Source organism: Rhinolophus ferrumequinum, chromosome 9 (assembly GCF_004115265.2).
Source record: "Rhinolophus ferrumequinum isolate MPI-CBG mRhiFer1 chromosome 9, mRhiFer1_v1.p, whole genome shotgun sequence".
Classification (NCBI taxonomy): domain Eukaryota; kingdom Metazoa; phylum Chordata; class Mammalia; order Chiroptera; family Rhinolophidae; genus Rhinolophus; species Rhinolophus ferrumequinum.
In genome coordinates this window covers 12,428,662-12,444,855 of record NC_046292.1, presented here as the reverse complement: position 1 = coordinate 12,444,855, position 16,194 = coordinate 12,428,662, and the positions used below count along the sequence as shown (strand labels likewise).

The 16,194-nt window shown below is 51.5% G+C and overlaps 1 protein-coding gene across 3 annotated transcripts in view; it reads right to left on the bottom strand.

Moving 5' to 3' along the window:
* Positions 1–16,194, bottom strand: part of PAX7 (paired box 7) — a 98,370-nt gene that overhangs the window by 63,792 nt on the left and 18,384 nt on the right. Inside the window, exon 5 of one of the 3 annotated variants that reach the window (XM_033115023.1) lies at positions 4,724–4,729. The exons of the other annotated variants lie outside the window; for them this stretch is intronic. Coding sequence (XP_032970914.1) covers positions 4,724–4,729 — 6 coding nt within the window. The remainder of the gene's footprint in view (positions 1–4,723; positions 4,730–16,194) is intronic. 3 annotated transcript variants of the gene reach the window in all.

Here is a 16,194-nt window from a genome sequence, read left to right as displayed (position 1 = left end):
CAAGGAAAACTGACACAGGCGCTTGCCACATCCTCGTGGGCCCTGACTTGTTGCAGGAAGAAACTTGAAGCTGGGCCAGCCTGGGACGGGACTTGGCTACAGCTCAGTCACTGTTTGCCGAAGGTTACCTAAGATGTGTCCAAACAAGAACCAGGCAGGGTCCTCCTCCAGGGCGTCCAGACACACCCGCCCTGCTCAAACCCAAGACAAAGGCAACCCTCCTCCTGAAAGATGTGCCAGTCCAGGAATCCTCCAGGTCCAGAGAAAAGATTATGCAAATGCATGCAAAACAGCTGGCAAGGCGCCGCTGCTCCATGAATGGGAGCCATTATAATTTTAACGAGCATTGAATGAGCACCTACTAGGTTCCAAGGCTTTCTGACAGGTCTCCCTTCTCCTCTGCCTTACAGCTCTGTGAGAGGGTTCTGACGGTCCTGGTTTTTGCAGGTGAGGATTTTGAAGGCGGACGGGCGTGGCTCAGGCCTCTGTGCGCTGCTGGAACATCCACAGCTCTAACTCCGACCAGGGGTTCTCAACCTGCGCCACTCACTAGAATCACCTGGAGAGCCTTAAGACATGCTGTCCTCCATTCTGATGTAATGGTCTGGGATGGGGCTGACCACTGGGATTTTTAAAAGCTTCCCACTGTGAATCTCCTATGCAGCCAGTGCTGAGAACCAACAGTCCTAGCCCTCCCAGGTTTTGCTCTGCATTTTCCCATCTCCTAGTCAGCCCCTGAGGCTGGCTAGTTAAGAGACGGGGTGGGGGGAGGAGGAGTCCTGGCGATTTCTAAGGGAAGGGGAGAATTGGGAACCACAGGAAGGGGCATGTGTCCCATCAGCCTTGGGGGGTGGGTAAGGGGAGGAGAGAAGAGCAAAGACTGGACCCTCCCCCACTCCTGGTGCTGGGTTAGTGGGCAGGGTCCCAGCTGAAGCTGACAGGTGGGCAGGAGCTCCTGGGATTGGGCTGGGGAGGCCATTTACACTATCCCCCTGCCTCTACCACATTCTCACCCACCCAGCTCATCTTCCTCCTCACCCCCAGGACCTCATGACTTGTAGAGACTAACAGGTGTACAATTCCTTAAGTCTAATCTCAGTCCCTCCAACTGCATTCTCCAGAATCAATCTGCTGAATTTGTCCTCCGTGTGCTCCATTACGTGAGGGTCTGGCTTCCTGGGAAAAGGGTTCCCTTTATGAGGCCGCTGCGAAGTCAGGGGATGTGCCGACTGAAGCATCCTCCCCTCCCCTGCAACGCTCGGAAAGATGCTGGTGAAGCCCAGCCACAGAGCAAGCCTCTCCCCACCCCTCCCCTTTCTGTGGGATTTTATACTTCATCAAGAGCCGCAGAGTGAGTATTTTCACTCTCCCCAGTTTACAGGCGGGGAACAGACACGGAGCAATAAGGCAGCTTGCCCCACAGCACAGATGGCTAGCTGCGGTAGGGTCAGGACTCAAACGCAACTCCTCATTCCGCTGCTGAACTGTGGCAAGCGGTTGAAGTCTTGCCATCTTTTGATCTGCATGCACCACGTGGAAATGAAGGCAGACTAAAGGAAGAACTGCCCAACTTTAGTCGTCCTGAGTCCTAGAACCAGCTGCTATGGGGAAGCTGTAGAATGTCTCAGTAGTCTTTCTTGGTGACCCCTGACCCCTAAAAGCCAACCACTGGAGCCAAGCTTCCAGATGCCACCACCAAGCGGTCTGAATTCTTCCCCAGGTGAGTCGGAGGGGAAATTTGATCCAGTTTGCTTTTCTCTGAACTTGCCAAAAGTTTGTTTGCTCTGAGAGGCCCATGAGGCCTTGGTTTCCCTGGTTTCAAATCACTGACTTTCAAAGCCTGTCTGCAGGTGGAATGCTGCCACGCACCACCTGGGTGAAGGGCTGAGCCTCCAAGGACTTTGCCAGGGAATGAATGGGGAGGTGTCCGGGCTTCATGATTGGCCGGGTGCCTCCCGTAGCCAACTCTAGGCCCCACTAACCCCTTCCCCACCCGACAGCCTTCCCCACAGTCAGGGCTTGCGTGGAGTTGACTCAGATTGGGGCTGAGATGGCAGTGCAGGCCCCCTCGTAGTCCTGAGGATATACTGGGCAGCTATTAGAGAGAATGTGGCACTTGCAGGTCAGAGAGTACACCACGCCCCACCCAACAACTTCTCTGGAGAGCCCATGAGGTCCCCACAGGCCAGAGGGCACTCAGGGTCTCCCCCAGACAGCAACCAGGACACTGTTGTATAGAGGCGGTGGGGACAGGCCAGAGGTTTGGAGTCGGTCTTCAACCCTGAACCGTAGAGCTGGGTTTGTCCCCCTCCAAATTACATTATTATTTTGAGACAGGATAAGTTGAGTTGGCACAGTCTCTGTGGAGAGAAGGTGCAAATAACCACCTCCTTTCTTTCTTTTATAGGAAACGTCACCATTTCTGCGGCTGAAACGCCACTGAGCCTGCCCACACCCATGTCTGTCTAACTCCAGGCACAGGACACCTTGTCCCTTGGGCTTCTGCGTTGGCCTGAGACCTCTGAAGGACACGTGTCACAGGTGTGTTGTCCAGCCACTGGGGTTGAGAGCAGGGCTAATCTCAACCCCTCTCAGTCCGCCCTGTTGAGAAAAATAACCAGCCACCCGCATGTGCTGAGCACTGTGACCAGTCTCTCTGCTAAGCTGTGTGTGTGCCTTATGTCATCAAACCCACTCTATCTATAATGGAATTCCACATTGTGTGTGAGGAAACTGAGGCCCAGAGAGATGCGGTAGTTTTCCCAAGGACACACAGCAGAGTCAGGACTGGGATCGGATCCAGCTGACCTAGAGCCTAGAAGCTCTAGGAGCCTAGAAGTTCTAGGCTCTGGAGCCTGGAAGCTCCACCAGCACCAGACACTGTCATGTTTAGAATAACTGGAAACAAAGGGTGGCATCTCCGGCGAGGCCTCGTCAAAAGGTTGGCATGTTCCCTGGGAAAGGAAACATTATCCTATTTCTCCTCAGGATCTGGGGTTCCCCTGTCATACGTCTTAGAGGACAGCATACGTCTAGGGGCACAGGTCCCAGAATAGGGAGCTCCTGGCCTCTCCCCCTTTGGACCTCATCTTCCTCATCTATAAGACAGGGGCAGAGAACTAGATGGGCCCAAAGCTCTCCCTGACCCAGGTCTGCCACTATCACTTCCTGTTTGACTCTGAGCTACTGCTGTCACCCTTTGGGCCTCAATTTCCCCATGTGTAAAATAGGGGTGACAAAGCTCCTTCGCAAAGGGTGAGGATCACAGCCTCGGAAGAACTTTGTAAACTGTAAAGCGCTGACCCAAGGAGAGGGCCGCGATACCTTTGTAACGGACGTCCAGTATGGCTGCCTCACCCTCATCCCTGGGAACAGCTCCTGTCCTCTGCCCTCCCTCATGCCAGGCTTTGTCTTCCCTTTTCCAGGTCACTAGCTCCCCATTTGTTATGCCTGCTGGCCTCCTCCGGGTTTGGAAAACTCAACAGTTGGGAAGGGGAAACCCAGATGTGGCTACAGGCTGTGTGGGGGCCAGGAGAGAGGTCACCACTGCCTCAGAGGGATGAGATCATCTTTCCAGCAAGATGGAATCTGTCCTGGCCCTGTCGCTAATTAGCTGTGTGACCTTGGGCAAGTCACTTAACCTTTCTGAGGTCTCTGCCCCTCTATCTGTGAAAGTGAGCGGGTCAGACTAGATGCTTCCAGAGCTGACATATGAGGAGGGCCTGATGTAGCAGAAGTTTTTTCCAGCCCTAAGTCCCAGTCTTAGTACAATGAGTCGGTGGGAGTTTTAGGACCCTAGATTGGGAAAGGGAATTGCAGCCTCAAGATCCCATATTCTTAATGCCAGGGGATGAGGGGCAGGTTTCCTTGGCCTCCCTTTCTTCTCCTTTCTCTCTCACTAGGAGGGAAAAGGAAAGGCTGTGGTACTCGGGAGCAATCTTGGATGGGCTGGTAGCAGCTGGCCTTCACTTCAGGGCCACGTTAAGGTGCTGGCCTGTCGGGACGATGTCAGCCCTGCTTATCCTTCACCACAGGGCCAGGCTGCGTTCTTATCTGGAGTCTGTCTTCCGAATTGAGTCGTTGTATTTTAGGATGGGGCCAATTCCTCCGCACACCCAAGAATATTCCAGAGGACTTAAGAGTTGGAAAAACCCAACTTCCAATTCCAGCTCAGCGACTTGCTAGCGGGAGGCCTGAAGGAACCTTCTACTTCCCTGGTCCTTGGTTTTTATCATCTGTAAAGTAGGGTCAGCAGTGGCTCCTTGGGCTAACAGATGAAAGTGACAGGCACAGGTATATCAGGCCTATCAGTTCTCACCTGCCCGATCAAGGTGACAAAACAGCTGATACAATCCATCACTGGTGAGGCATCAAGGAGGGAGCAGTCTCTATCAGCTTTCAGAAAATGACTTCCTTGACACATTAACTGTTTAAGTCTAGAACAGGCATATTGCACAAGCGAAGTTTGTCAAAATAAACATGTGTATGGAAATGTACGTCCCATGTTATTCACAGTATTGAACTCTGGAGGGTAGAAAGGAGGGGATGGCAAACTTTTTAGTAATACTTTCTATACTCTTCTAGCATTTGACTATTTTTTTCCCCAACAAGCTGTCATTCTTGTGTGATAAAGAGCTAATAAAATGTTTTTGGATGTTAAAAACCAGGGTTTTTGTGTTTTTTTTTTCCTTTTTATTTTTCTAATTCCAAGCAGAAGTCTGACCTGAAGCTGCATTCTGTCTCACAGGGCAAGAGAATAAGTGATTGAATGAGTGAATGAATGAATGAACTAACGAAGGAACAAAGGAGCCAACTGCATGACTTCAGAAAGGATGCCTCATGTCCTCACACGACTGTTACTTAGCCCATCCTGCAGGGTGGCTAGGGTGGGTTCATCATCTTTAGGCTCGGTTTGAAGACAAGCTCAGCAAAGCCCAGAGAGGACGAGTGGCTTGCCAGGCCCCCTGTCGTCACAGGCTTCAGACTTGCTCACTTGAGGCTTTGGGAAACCACAGCTCCCTCTCCCCACACTCGGGATCCGTCCAGCCCATAGCAGCTCACGGAAGAGAAGCGTTTGCCCTAGCCCCTAAGTGCCCACCCTCTCCCCAGTAAATTGCCATCCTGTTGTCCAGCCCCAGAGCAGACCTCTGAAGACACAGAAGCAGGCAGAGACCAGGCTGTGTTCAATCAAAAACCAAAAAATAAATATTGCCATTCTCTAAGCTCCAGGAGGCTGGCTTCCACCCCTCCCTGGAAATGTTCTTTGTTTTCAAAACAGTGTAAAACCAATAAAGCTTCCTATGCCCATAAACAAACAGGCAGCACTTAACCACCCCCATCCTGGACACCGCCCTCCGCCTACCCACTGCCATTAGAAGGCCCGGACAGAGGGCAGGCCTGAGCACCATTGTCCCAGGGAATTAACTGCGGTAATAAGGATCTGCACTGAGTTTCAAAGGCCAGGCTGGGCCCCAGGAGCCTGAGCTCTGGTCCCTGTGTGCAGCCGGAAGCCAACATGGCAGCAGGCCTGCCTCTGGCACCAGTGCCCACACTCTGAGGACCAGACACATCACCAGACACTTGGCTTTTTCCAACAATGTGAGGTGGGTATCATTCACCCTACTTTACAGATGAGTAGACTGAGGCTCAGAGAGGCCATGTCTTGCCTGAGGCTACAGAGCAAGGGACAGGGTTACACTGACACAATTCAGCTCCATGCAGACTTCCAGAAGACCTGGAAGGAGAGCCTCTTCTTTCCCAGCAAGAAGATGGGGGAGAATTGCAGTCAGTGCAAGAGATGTGGGCGCACCACCGCAGGTTTGGGGGGGCCATGGTAGTGGTGGGAGCAGAGATCACAAAGTGTCTGGAAAGATGCACAGGAAATGGATTTGCAAAAATAAAGTCAAATTCGTTTCTGTCTCATGACACCCAGAGCCTGCATCTCCTACAGCCCGTGCCCCCACAGCCCAGGGACCTCTCACACTGAATGGGGGGGATCTGCTTGCCTGTCTGTCTCCCCCACCAAACAAGGGGGTCCTGAGGGCAGGGACACTCCCACTTAGTTCTGTGTGTCACCCAGGGCCTGGCATTTAGTTAGTGCTCAACAAAGACATTGACGGACTGATATCAGAATGTCAACTCTTTAAAATCCCTATCATCCCCCATTCTGTGCCTCCTGCTTTAGCACAGTTTCCTTTTCCTTGTCCCCCTGGAGCACGGTTGAGACCCTACTACGTTCCAGGCTCATGGGAGCTGCTTTTACCTACATTATTTCACTAAATCCTTACAAAAAAACCCCTGAGGACGGTATGCTTTGCTCCATTTTACAGGTGAGAAAACTGAGGATCAGAGAGAGGCAATACACCCTCATGGCGGGGTGGGCTGCCCACTTCTTCTCCCCTGACTCTTTCCACCTCCTGAGCATCCTCCCACCCCTGCCCATCCCCCCTCAGCCACGTGCTTGCAGTCCAGGACGGCCCACCTCAGAGTGCCCTTCTGTTTTTTCACTCAGGATTCCTGAGCCCAAGGAGCCAGCTTGTTTATAGCTCTGCCTGCTCTGTTGCCTTGGTCCCAGCTCAGGTCACCTCTCTGGGGTTAGTGGGAGCTTTTGAAGGTGCTAAATACAGGTTATAGGAGTCAGGGGTCACAGGCCTTTCTGGAGGGAAGTTCGACTGGAATCTCCCATGAAATAGGGACTCTTATCTCAGGGGGAGGGGAGGAGGCAGATTTCTCAGTTATAATGATTCTTCAGGCACTTCCCCGCCTCCCCAAACCCCACTCCCCAACCCCCACCTTGGTCTCTCTGGATGTATTTGGCATCTGGATTTCCCGTTGTCTTCCAACTCTGTCCTTAAGCCAGAAAAAATTAAGGGGTCTGGGGGACAAGCAGAGCAGACATGAAGGGAGGAGTTGAACATTTGGTGGAGGCCTGCTTTGTTCTGAGCAGATTTGGATTTGAGTGGTATCACCGCCGTTTCACAGGCAGGGTGATGATTTCCCCAAAACCACCCAGCCAGGATTGGAACTCCAGGCAGTCTAAAGCAAAGGGCCAAGCGCCCACCCCAAAATCAGAACCTGGGCCCCTCCCCCAACAGAGGCTTCATGGGAAGGATGGGTTCTCCAGGCACCCATGAGAGGACGTCCCATTCAGCCACCCAGCACAAAGCGCTGATGTCCAAGAGTCCTCCCCAAGGAAAAGCCTCGCAAAAGCAGAGCCCGCCGTACTTTTCAACGTCCTTTTGTGGCCCCTTTTCCCTTCCCACCCAGTCCAGGACCCCATTGAAGGATGCCATACCCATGTCTCACTGGGAAGGGGGCAGAGAGACTTGTCCCTGCGCCCCAGGGATTAGGGTAATCAACCATCCTGGGACAGAGGGTTTTCTGGGACATGGGACTCTGTGCTAAAACCAGGACAGTCCCAGTGAGTCGTCCACCAGGGAAGAAAGGCAGGAGCGATTTTCTTCCACCTGCTACTTGCCTAAGCCCCCTTCCCTGCCCTTCGCCCCAGGGAAAAACCACCCGGGAGGAAAGCACTAACAACCCCCGACACACACCCGGCAGGTACCGGAGGAAAGCTGTTCTAAAGGTGAAGGTCAATGATACAGGTCCAATTCTCTAGCCCGTGATCTTTAGAGACACTCCCTTTTCAGACTCCTGCAGCACCCAAATGAAGAGGAGTGTGGGATGGGAGAGAGGGAGGGAAGGCGAAGAGGAGGGGAGGGAGGGGTAGCGTGAGCCTTCAGCAGAGGCCTGGTTGCCCCTCTCCCCTACACTGCTCAGGAAAGTTCTAGATTTAGAGAGCATGTAGTGAGTACCTAATCTGCATACAGCATTGTACTGACACTGAGTGGAAGGGATCAAGATCGAATAACTAGTCCTTGGCCTCCAAGAAAGTTCTAATCTGGCACAGGAGCTGGAAGCACAGAATGAAACTCACTAGGACAGGGAATCTGCAGAACACAGACCCGTACACACACATGCACCCCCTACACACTCCACATGCACACACGAACACACACACCACACACTACATACGCACAGGCATACTCATACACATATGCACACACTACACACATACGCGTATACACATACACACAAGCACACACGTGCATGCATGCACACTTCTACACGTGCACACACATACATATGTACACACACTCCCCATCCCAGTTGGAGGGAATTTTGGGTCCCCCCCCACCCACCTACTGTGGCTTGTCTGAGCCCCAGCGCCTTCTCCTGCAGCAGTGATCACCAAGAGAGAATTCTCCCCAGGCCACGTCCCAGCACGCCAGTCAGATCTCACACGACCCCGCCCAGCCCCGTGTTCTGGGGTTCAGGCCTCTTGAACACTTTCTCTCTCAGCTGACCGAGTTGCAGCCGGCATAGAAGCAGAGATAAGGTTTGCTTTGCACCTCAACCCATCCTGAGTGCAGGAGCTGAAAACCAGGGTGAGGCTCGAGTCAGCCAGGCCTGGAGTCCCATCCCTGCTCAAAACTTCCCTGAGAAAGATACTTCTCCTTCCTTACCTCATTTTCCCATCTATAACTTGGGGGGAAGTCACCCCTACCTTGATGTAAAAGCTCACAGGAGTGATGACATACAGAAGTTCCTCCTGCAGCCCCTGTACATAGTAAGTGCTCAGTAAAGGTGGTGGCCACGTTAAGGACAGACAGGAAGAGACAGGGGTGTGAACCCCATTCACTCCTCCAGAAATACCCACCCTAGGGTCCCTCAAAGGCACAAGCGGACTGGGCTCAGCAACATATGGCTGCAGGGCCTCTGGGGGAGGGGACGGGAAGGACGGTGGGGGGTGGTGTGGAGGGCAGGTGGGGGTAGGGACCAGGAGGAGGCGGGAAGGGTGTATTTAGGAAAAAAGAAAAACCCACACAAAACCGACAGAATTCCAGCTGATTATTCCTCCTGCTGCAGATGTACATTAATGCAGGCGAGGTGGGGGGCGGAGCTTCGGGCTGGGGAAAGAGAAAACGCCCGCAGTCCTTTTTAACAAGCCGTTGTCTGGCTTGATCTTGTCACTCTAAAGAGGGCCATTGAGAGGTATTCATGCGTCGGGCCTGGGGGGACAAAAGGGCCCAGTATATATACTGACTGCTCAGTTGCTTGCCGGGCCTTGGGGCCTTTGTCTAACCTTCCCTTAATAAACTTTTGGGAAGAGTTCATCAATCCGCTTCAATAGCTGATGTTCTCATTTTCAGAGAAGAAAAATAGCAGAAGGCCGGCGTGGGTTCTTTTTTTTTTTTTTTTTTTTTGGAGGCATTCTCAATAAGAAGGGGACTGGGAGAGAGGGAGAAAGCCCGTAGACACCCCACTTTAAAGGGAAAAAGAACACATCACAACTACAGCCACAAATCCTAAATGGGAGCCCAGACAAAACCGCTATTCATGGAGCCTGAAGTCCGCTGTCATCTGAGTGTCCCTGGGCCACTGGAGCTGGTCCCCTTGGCAGGGGTTACAGAAGGTTGAGTTGGTAGCTGCAGGGAGTCAGGGGAGAGAGGTAGCATTTTTTAGGAGGAAAGTGTGGCTTACTGTGTTTCCCTGAAAATAAGACCTAGCCGCACCATCAGCTCTAATGCGTCTTTTGGAGCAAAAATTAATATAAGACGGGGTCTTATAGTAAAATAAGACCCGGTCTTATATACTATACTATACTATACTATACTATACTATACTATACTATAACAATATAATATAACACCGGGTCTTATATTAATTTTTGCTCCAAAAGACGCATTAGAGCTGATGGTGCGGCTAGGTCTTCTTTTTAGGGAAACACGTTGGAAGCAGACAGGAGCTCTCCCTCCAGCTTCTCTTTTCGATTTGGGGTCCTTTGGTTTCCTTCCCATCAGATGGTTTCAAAAACTAGAAGTGTGTTGTTTTATTTAAATTGAGGAGAGGGGCCTGGTTTTCTCCTCTAAGCAGTTTTTCTTCTCTAATTGAGACTTCTGCTTCTAAGACCTTGGGAACCTCCACCCTCAGGCTGTGGTGGGGTTTCAAGCCCCAGCCCCTCTCCCAGAAGCCTATATTCTCTTCAGCTTTGCTTTAGGTTGTAGGAAAGGACCCCCACCTCCTCACCAAAGAGTGAGAGCTAGACATGCCCCTACCCACTGCCTTCTATACTGCATGACGAAGTTAGGGGGAGCTAGTTGAATTGGGGAAGGGACACAGAAGCAAGGATACCCCTCGTATTCTTACAGTGCCAGAGATCACACTAGTTTTGACTCTGTGTTAACTCACTTCTCACTACAACCCTATTTTTTCACACGCATTTTATTGTACTCATTTTACTTGGGGAAACTGAGGCTCAGAGAAATGATACCTGATTCAGAGTCTCATAGCAGGAAGAGCTGAGGTCCAAACTTGAGTCTCATCAAATGCAAATTTTTAAGTTCTAACCTAAACTGCCTCTTACATTTTAAGTTATTAATAATAGATAATAATAGCTACCAGTAGTTGAACTCTTAAAATATGCCAGGCATTGTTATAAGGGCTTTATGCACATTGTTTTCTCAACAGCAGAATGAGATGGGTCCCACTATTAGAATACCCATATTGCAGATGGGGTAACTGAGGCACAGACGAGAAGGAACTGGCCCACGTCAGAGAGGCAGGAGAGCAAAGTCAGATTCTAACTCAAGTCTGACGGTGAGGCTTGGCCTCATCCCCCACACTGTTCTGCCTTCAATGAAAAGCAGATACAGAAGGAAGTCGATGAACAAACCAATCTGACTTCTGCCCCTGCCAAGCCTCAGAGGTGGGTCTCCCAGGGGCCTGGTTCAGCTTTGCAGTGCACACTTCCAGACACACACACACACACACACACACACACCCTCTCCAACTCTCCCCAGTGGCTCTAGTTCAATGTTTTACAGGCCTAATGAGTGTTGACAAGTTTAATGAGTTTGTTTTAAAGACGGGAGGGGGGACCTGGTCAAGTTGAGATTTCCGAGTCAAATGAATTAGTGGAGGCCGCCAGACTTCAGCTGACAGGCCTGGAAACCCTCCCGCTGACTGCAGCCTTGAGCCACGGACCCCGGCTCCCCTCAATGGGAGCTGGGCCCCACGCCAGACACAGGGGAGGGGGGCTGCCGGGGCCTCTGTGCAGCCCCTGGGGTACCTGGGTCCCATTTGAAACCCATCTCTTCATCCTGCAGCCCCCCGTCCTACCAGTCCACCCCTGGTGGGCTCCTCTTCTGCTGGACTCTCCTCCCCCACTGGGTCCCCAATGAGAAATTTGATTCAAACCCAGTTTGGCACTTGTTTGCATATTGATTAAGTGGTAATTAAGTGGCTTCATCTGCGGAGGGGACGCGCCACCTGCATTTCTAAGCTTCCCAGTCATGGGCTGGGACTGGCCACAGCCCTCGTTTCTGACCGTACAAACTGGAATCCAAAGAGACTGGCTTCCGGCTGCCAACAGGGAGGTTCATGCGTGTTCGTTTAAAATACTGTTATTTATTTTTTGCAGTAACAAGATGAATTGGGAAGGAGCTTGCACAAACCTGACCATCCAGATGAAACGGCAGAGTTAAAATTAAAAGCATAATCATTATGTCCCCCCAAAAAGGAATATATGTGCTCTGGCCTAGAAGCTCATGTCCCTGTGGCATGGCAGACACAAGCAAAGCAAGATTAACTCTCCCTTTGGCCCCTCTTGAGCCACCTGGGTGCTGACCTGAGTCTTGGACCCAAAGCCAGAGAGGCTCGCATTCAAACTCCTTCTGCCTCTTTCTCTAGCCCTGGTCGTGGGCAAGTGATTTAACCTCCCTGGGCCTCACCTGTGAAATGGGATGAGTAAAACCTGTGATGTGCCCAGTCTTGTGAGGCCTAAGGGGCTGTGCCCAGCACACAGTAGGTCCTCCACAATCCCAAGTTTGCTCTGAGAGCTGCATCCCAGCTGGAAACGAGTACGATCTCTCTAATCATTACAGCCTTGCAGATCAGCATAAGCGATCTTCCAGTCCACCCAAAGTGGTTCATCTTTTCTCTCCACTAGCCAGGGTAGTCCGTGATGTTTTCAGCTCACAGCTGCCATCCCTGCCGCTCACCAGGAGGAAGTGGGTGAGTGGAGATTGGGGAAGGGGAAAGGCATTGCATCGCTGGGCCTTGGTTTGCCTTATTAGGTCGTGTTTTGTCATCCATTAAGGAGAACAGAGTTGGAGACATCTTAGGCTGGGTCACAGCGTCCAGCTGGGATTTCAAGCCCCCCCCCCCCACCCAGCGCTTGCGCGCTCTCTCTCTCTCTCTCTCTCTCTCTCTCTCTCTCAATTATGTATTGGATATTTGCCACTGGGGTGCCCCCTTCCTCTTCTGTAACTTTCCCCTAATCTCGGGTGTAAGGCGGTGGACTTGTGAGACGTGTTCTTTCTAGTGAGAATTTCTTTACAGACTGTTTCCCCTTCTAGCTCTGAGCATGGCAGGGGGCAGGAGTAGACAAGGGCAGGAAGGGGACGGGTCACTCCGAGTCAAGCGCGTAGACCCTGTGACCCGCCTCTCTGGACAGAGCTGCTGTGCCTCTCTGGCGATTTCTTCACTTCCTAGGTCTTGCCATTGTTCAAGGCTGCAGCCAGCTGCGGGCGTTAATCTTTGGCGTATTTGCAATCCCCAGAAAGAAAGGCCCTCGTGCGACAGGGCTGGACTAGGGGCTGGGGAAATGGACCGAGGCTGAGACGCCAGAATGGGGAGCATGTGACCGCACACACGTCCGCCAGGCCCCTGACCAAAGGCGGCATTGCCGCTCGCTGGCGCGTTTAAACCTTTTGTTGTCACTTAAAACCTTTCCTGGGGAGCAGGGAAAAGAGGCTGGATACTGAAGGCAGCCTTGTTTTCCCTTGCTGGCTCAGCCAGCCACTTACTGGCTAAGTGACTTCAGGCAAACGACTTGACCTCTCTAAGCTTCAGTTTCTTCTCTGTAAAATGGGGGCAGTTACATTTAGATCACAGACAAACGCGCTGACCTTCACCTATGCATAGTGGAATGGACATGGCTGGTGCACGTATCCCTTATTCTCCAGCAACACACAGGGACATCCACCCCTTAGCACCAACAGAAGCACACCCATATTGATACAACCACACACCCCTAAACATATCCACACTTGGTATCACAAGGACAAACCCAAACACCAGCCCCCAAAGACAAAACTCACCACCTGATATAACCAGGATCCACTACTTCCTTCCTAACTCCCAGTATATGCTTCATCAGCAACCATGTGTATACTGTACAGTGGCAACAACAAAATACTCACAAAAAAGAATGTTCCCTTAACAGATATCCCAATATCTATCTTCCAACACACTCCCAAGGCCTACTGGGATTTCTCAGTTCATAATTCCAGGCGCAAGTCAAACATGTGGGCACAACACCCCATGAAAGAAAACAAATCAGTAGGTCCTCTTGATGAATCTTCTGTGAAGGACAAGCCCCTGGCTCTAGAGACAGGGGAAGCCACTCCCTAGGGGCACAGACCCCTATGAATTAGTGGAGGGCATTCCAAAGTCAGAGACTGGCCACAAAGCTGGGGTATACGGAGCAGCAGGAAGAGTTTGTGGCACCTGGATTTGATTACTGGCTCTGACACTTGAAGGCTGTGTGATTCTAGGGAGCTGAGCAAACCTCTCTGAGCTCCGCTTTCATCTGCAAAATTGGGATAATAGATACCCAGAGGCAGGGCTGGGGGAAGGTTAAGTGAGATGAGGCATATAAAGCACCTGGCACAGTTCCTGACACGTAGCAAGAGGTGCCAAGTTGAGCACAGGCTTCCAATGAGACGTACCTGCCTGTCTGTGCTCAGAGGGTGGAGGCATGAGCTTATGCCTTAGTTTCTGTATCTATAAATGAGCACCTTAATAATCCCTCTTTCAAGGTGCTCTTGGGAGGCTTTCATGAACTCATTCCTGTAAAGTGCTTAACCCAATGCAGCCAGCTCTCAACAGGCTATTCTCCTAAGGAGATATTCAATAAATGACTTCCTCTTTCCTGCCATCCAATTCTCAGGTGAAATATCACCTCCCATGGGCTGGCCTCCCTGATAACCCATCTACCAGTTTCCCAGGTCAGTCATTCTCTGTCTTCTTCAAATCGTTGTCTACCTTCTGAAAGTATCTTATTTGTGGACATGCTCATTGCCCACCTGCCGTGTGTGTGTGTGTGTGTGTGTGTGTGTGTGTGTGTGTAAGCTCCATGAAACCAGGGCCTTGTGCAGTTCGCAGCTGTACTCCCAGCCCCTGGAACACTGCCTGGCACATATTGTGAGAATAAAGTGGAAGTTCTAGCTCTACCTTCCTGAGGCACTGGTGGCGGCAGGGAGGTGGCAGGTGGAGGGGCCCTCCCTTCTCCTGCCTCTGCCCTCCCTGCACACACACCCACCCCTCGGGAATGTGAGTCCAAGCTGTTGACCAGCCTTTCCACTGTGGCCCGGATTCTCTCCCTGCCTCCTGCCAAGGGGCGGGTGAACCTTGATGGGTTTACCTGGGTGTTAATCCCCCAACAATCCCCCCTGGCCTGACCCTAGAGCCAGCCTCCATTCTTGTCCTGGGTCTAATTAAGTGCCTGAAATGCCACTTCCCCTTTCAAACCTGCTGCTTTTCTCAGAGGCGAGGCAGGTAAAGCCCAGCCTGCGCTTTGAAGCAGAGGAGGCCGGAAGCCCAGCAGGTGCAAGAGGGAAAGGGGTGGGTACTGAGAGTCCCAGGGGGAGGGGGAAGGGGGCTTCTGCTGCCCCTCCGCAGAGAGGACAAACACCTGCAAATCCCCTGACATGGGATGCTTAACCTTTTGGGGACCCCCGTCCTAGGAGACCCAGGAAAAGCCAAGGATCCCTGCCCAGGGAAATGCACACAGCTTTACACATATGCATGGTTAAGAATTCCACTCCTAGGCTTCATGTTCACCCCTGAAGCCTCTATCAACCCCAGGTTAAGTTGATATGAAGCCACTTTCCTTTAAATCTATATTTATATCTAGATACATGGATGAATGAATAGATATAGAGATCGAGATATATAAATCTAGACAGATATACTCCCACACTCAGCAAGATGACCTCTGGGGAAGAAGGATTCTCAATTCTAGCATTATATTTTTTTTGTGATTTGCAATTTTATAAGGACATATTCCTTTTGGAATAAATCTTTCAAAGACATAGGATAAAACTATATGCATATATGTTTTAGAGCCCCTGATCGAACAGTGTGCATTTGCCTTGGGGAATTGTCAGATTAGAAACTTCTGGGGATCATCTATTCTTCACAAATTACTTTCAGGTCTTTTCTCTCAGTTTAATCAGGCACTTCCTAGGTGCCAGCCACCTTTTCTGTGTTTTAACTCATTTGCTCCTTTTGTGATTTTTATCCGCATTGGATGGATGACAAAACTAAGGCTCGGAGAGGTAAAGCGACTTGTTCAGGGGACCCGCAGCAGGGAGGCTGTACCTGGTCTCGCTGATTCCGAGCCCAGTGCTCTTTTCGTGGCCCTGAGGCTCCCTTTGAATGAAGGGCTGAGTGCCCAGGGCTGAGATGAAAGTGACTGTTGGGGGGGCCAACCCCAGGGTGTAGGCAGGTGTTGGGGGTAGCAGGGCAGGTGGGGGTCTTGCCCTGTCGGGGTCCCGTGTTTCTAGCTTGGTGCCCTTGCAGATCAGACCCTCAACGGGGCAGGTGACAATAATCAAAGGTGAGGGACCCAGTGACTTTGGAAGAATGCTCCATTCATGGTGCCTGGTTTGCCAGTCTGGAGACCAGGTCCTTGTTCTGATTCTGCTCTCAGTTTGCTGTGCAACAAGGAACAAGCCCCTTTCCCTCTCTGGGCCTCAGTTTCTCCATCTGTAAAACAGGATGTTACACTAGACCAGTGGCTCTCAACCGAGGCAGCTTATCCCAAAGCCACTCCCCTCAGGTGTCCCAAATCAAGAGAGTGTCCAGGTGTGCATGCTTTGCAAAAGCACCTGAGTGACTCGGGCGCATCCTTCTGCCCTCCTGGCTCATGGGTCTCTCCATCTCCCACACGCTGCATTGAATCCCCCTTCAGGACCGTGCCAGGATGGCACAGCATCCAGCCACACCACTAGTGCCCCACTGCAGCACAGATTGCTTAAGTGCTTCCTCTGGTCACAGAGCAAGCTGGGCAGGTAGACCCCAGTGTCTGGACACCAGCCATGCCTATTATCGAAAAAGACCTCCCAG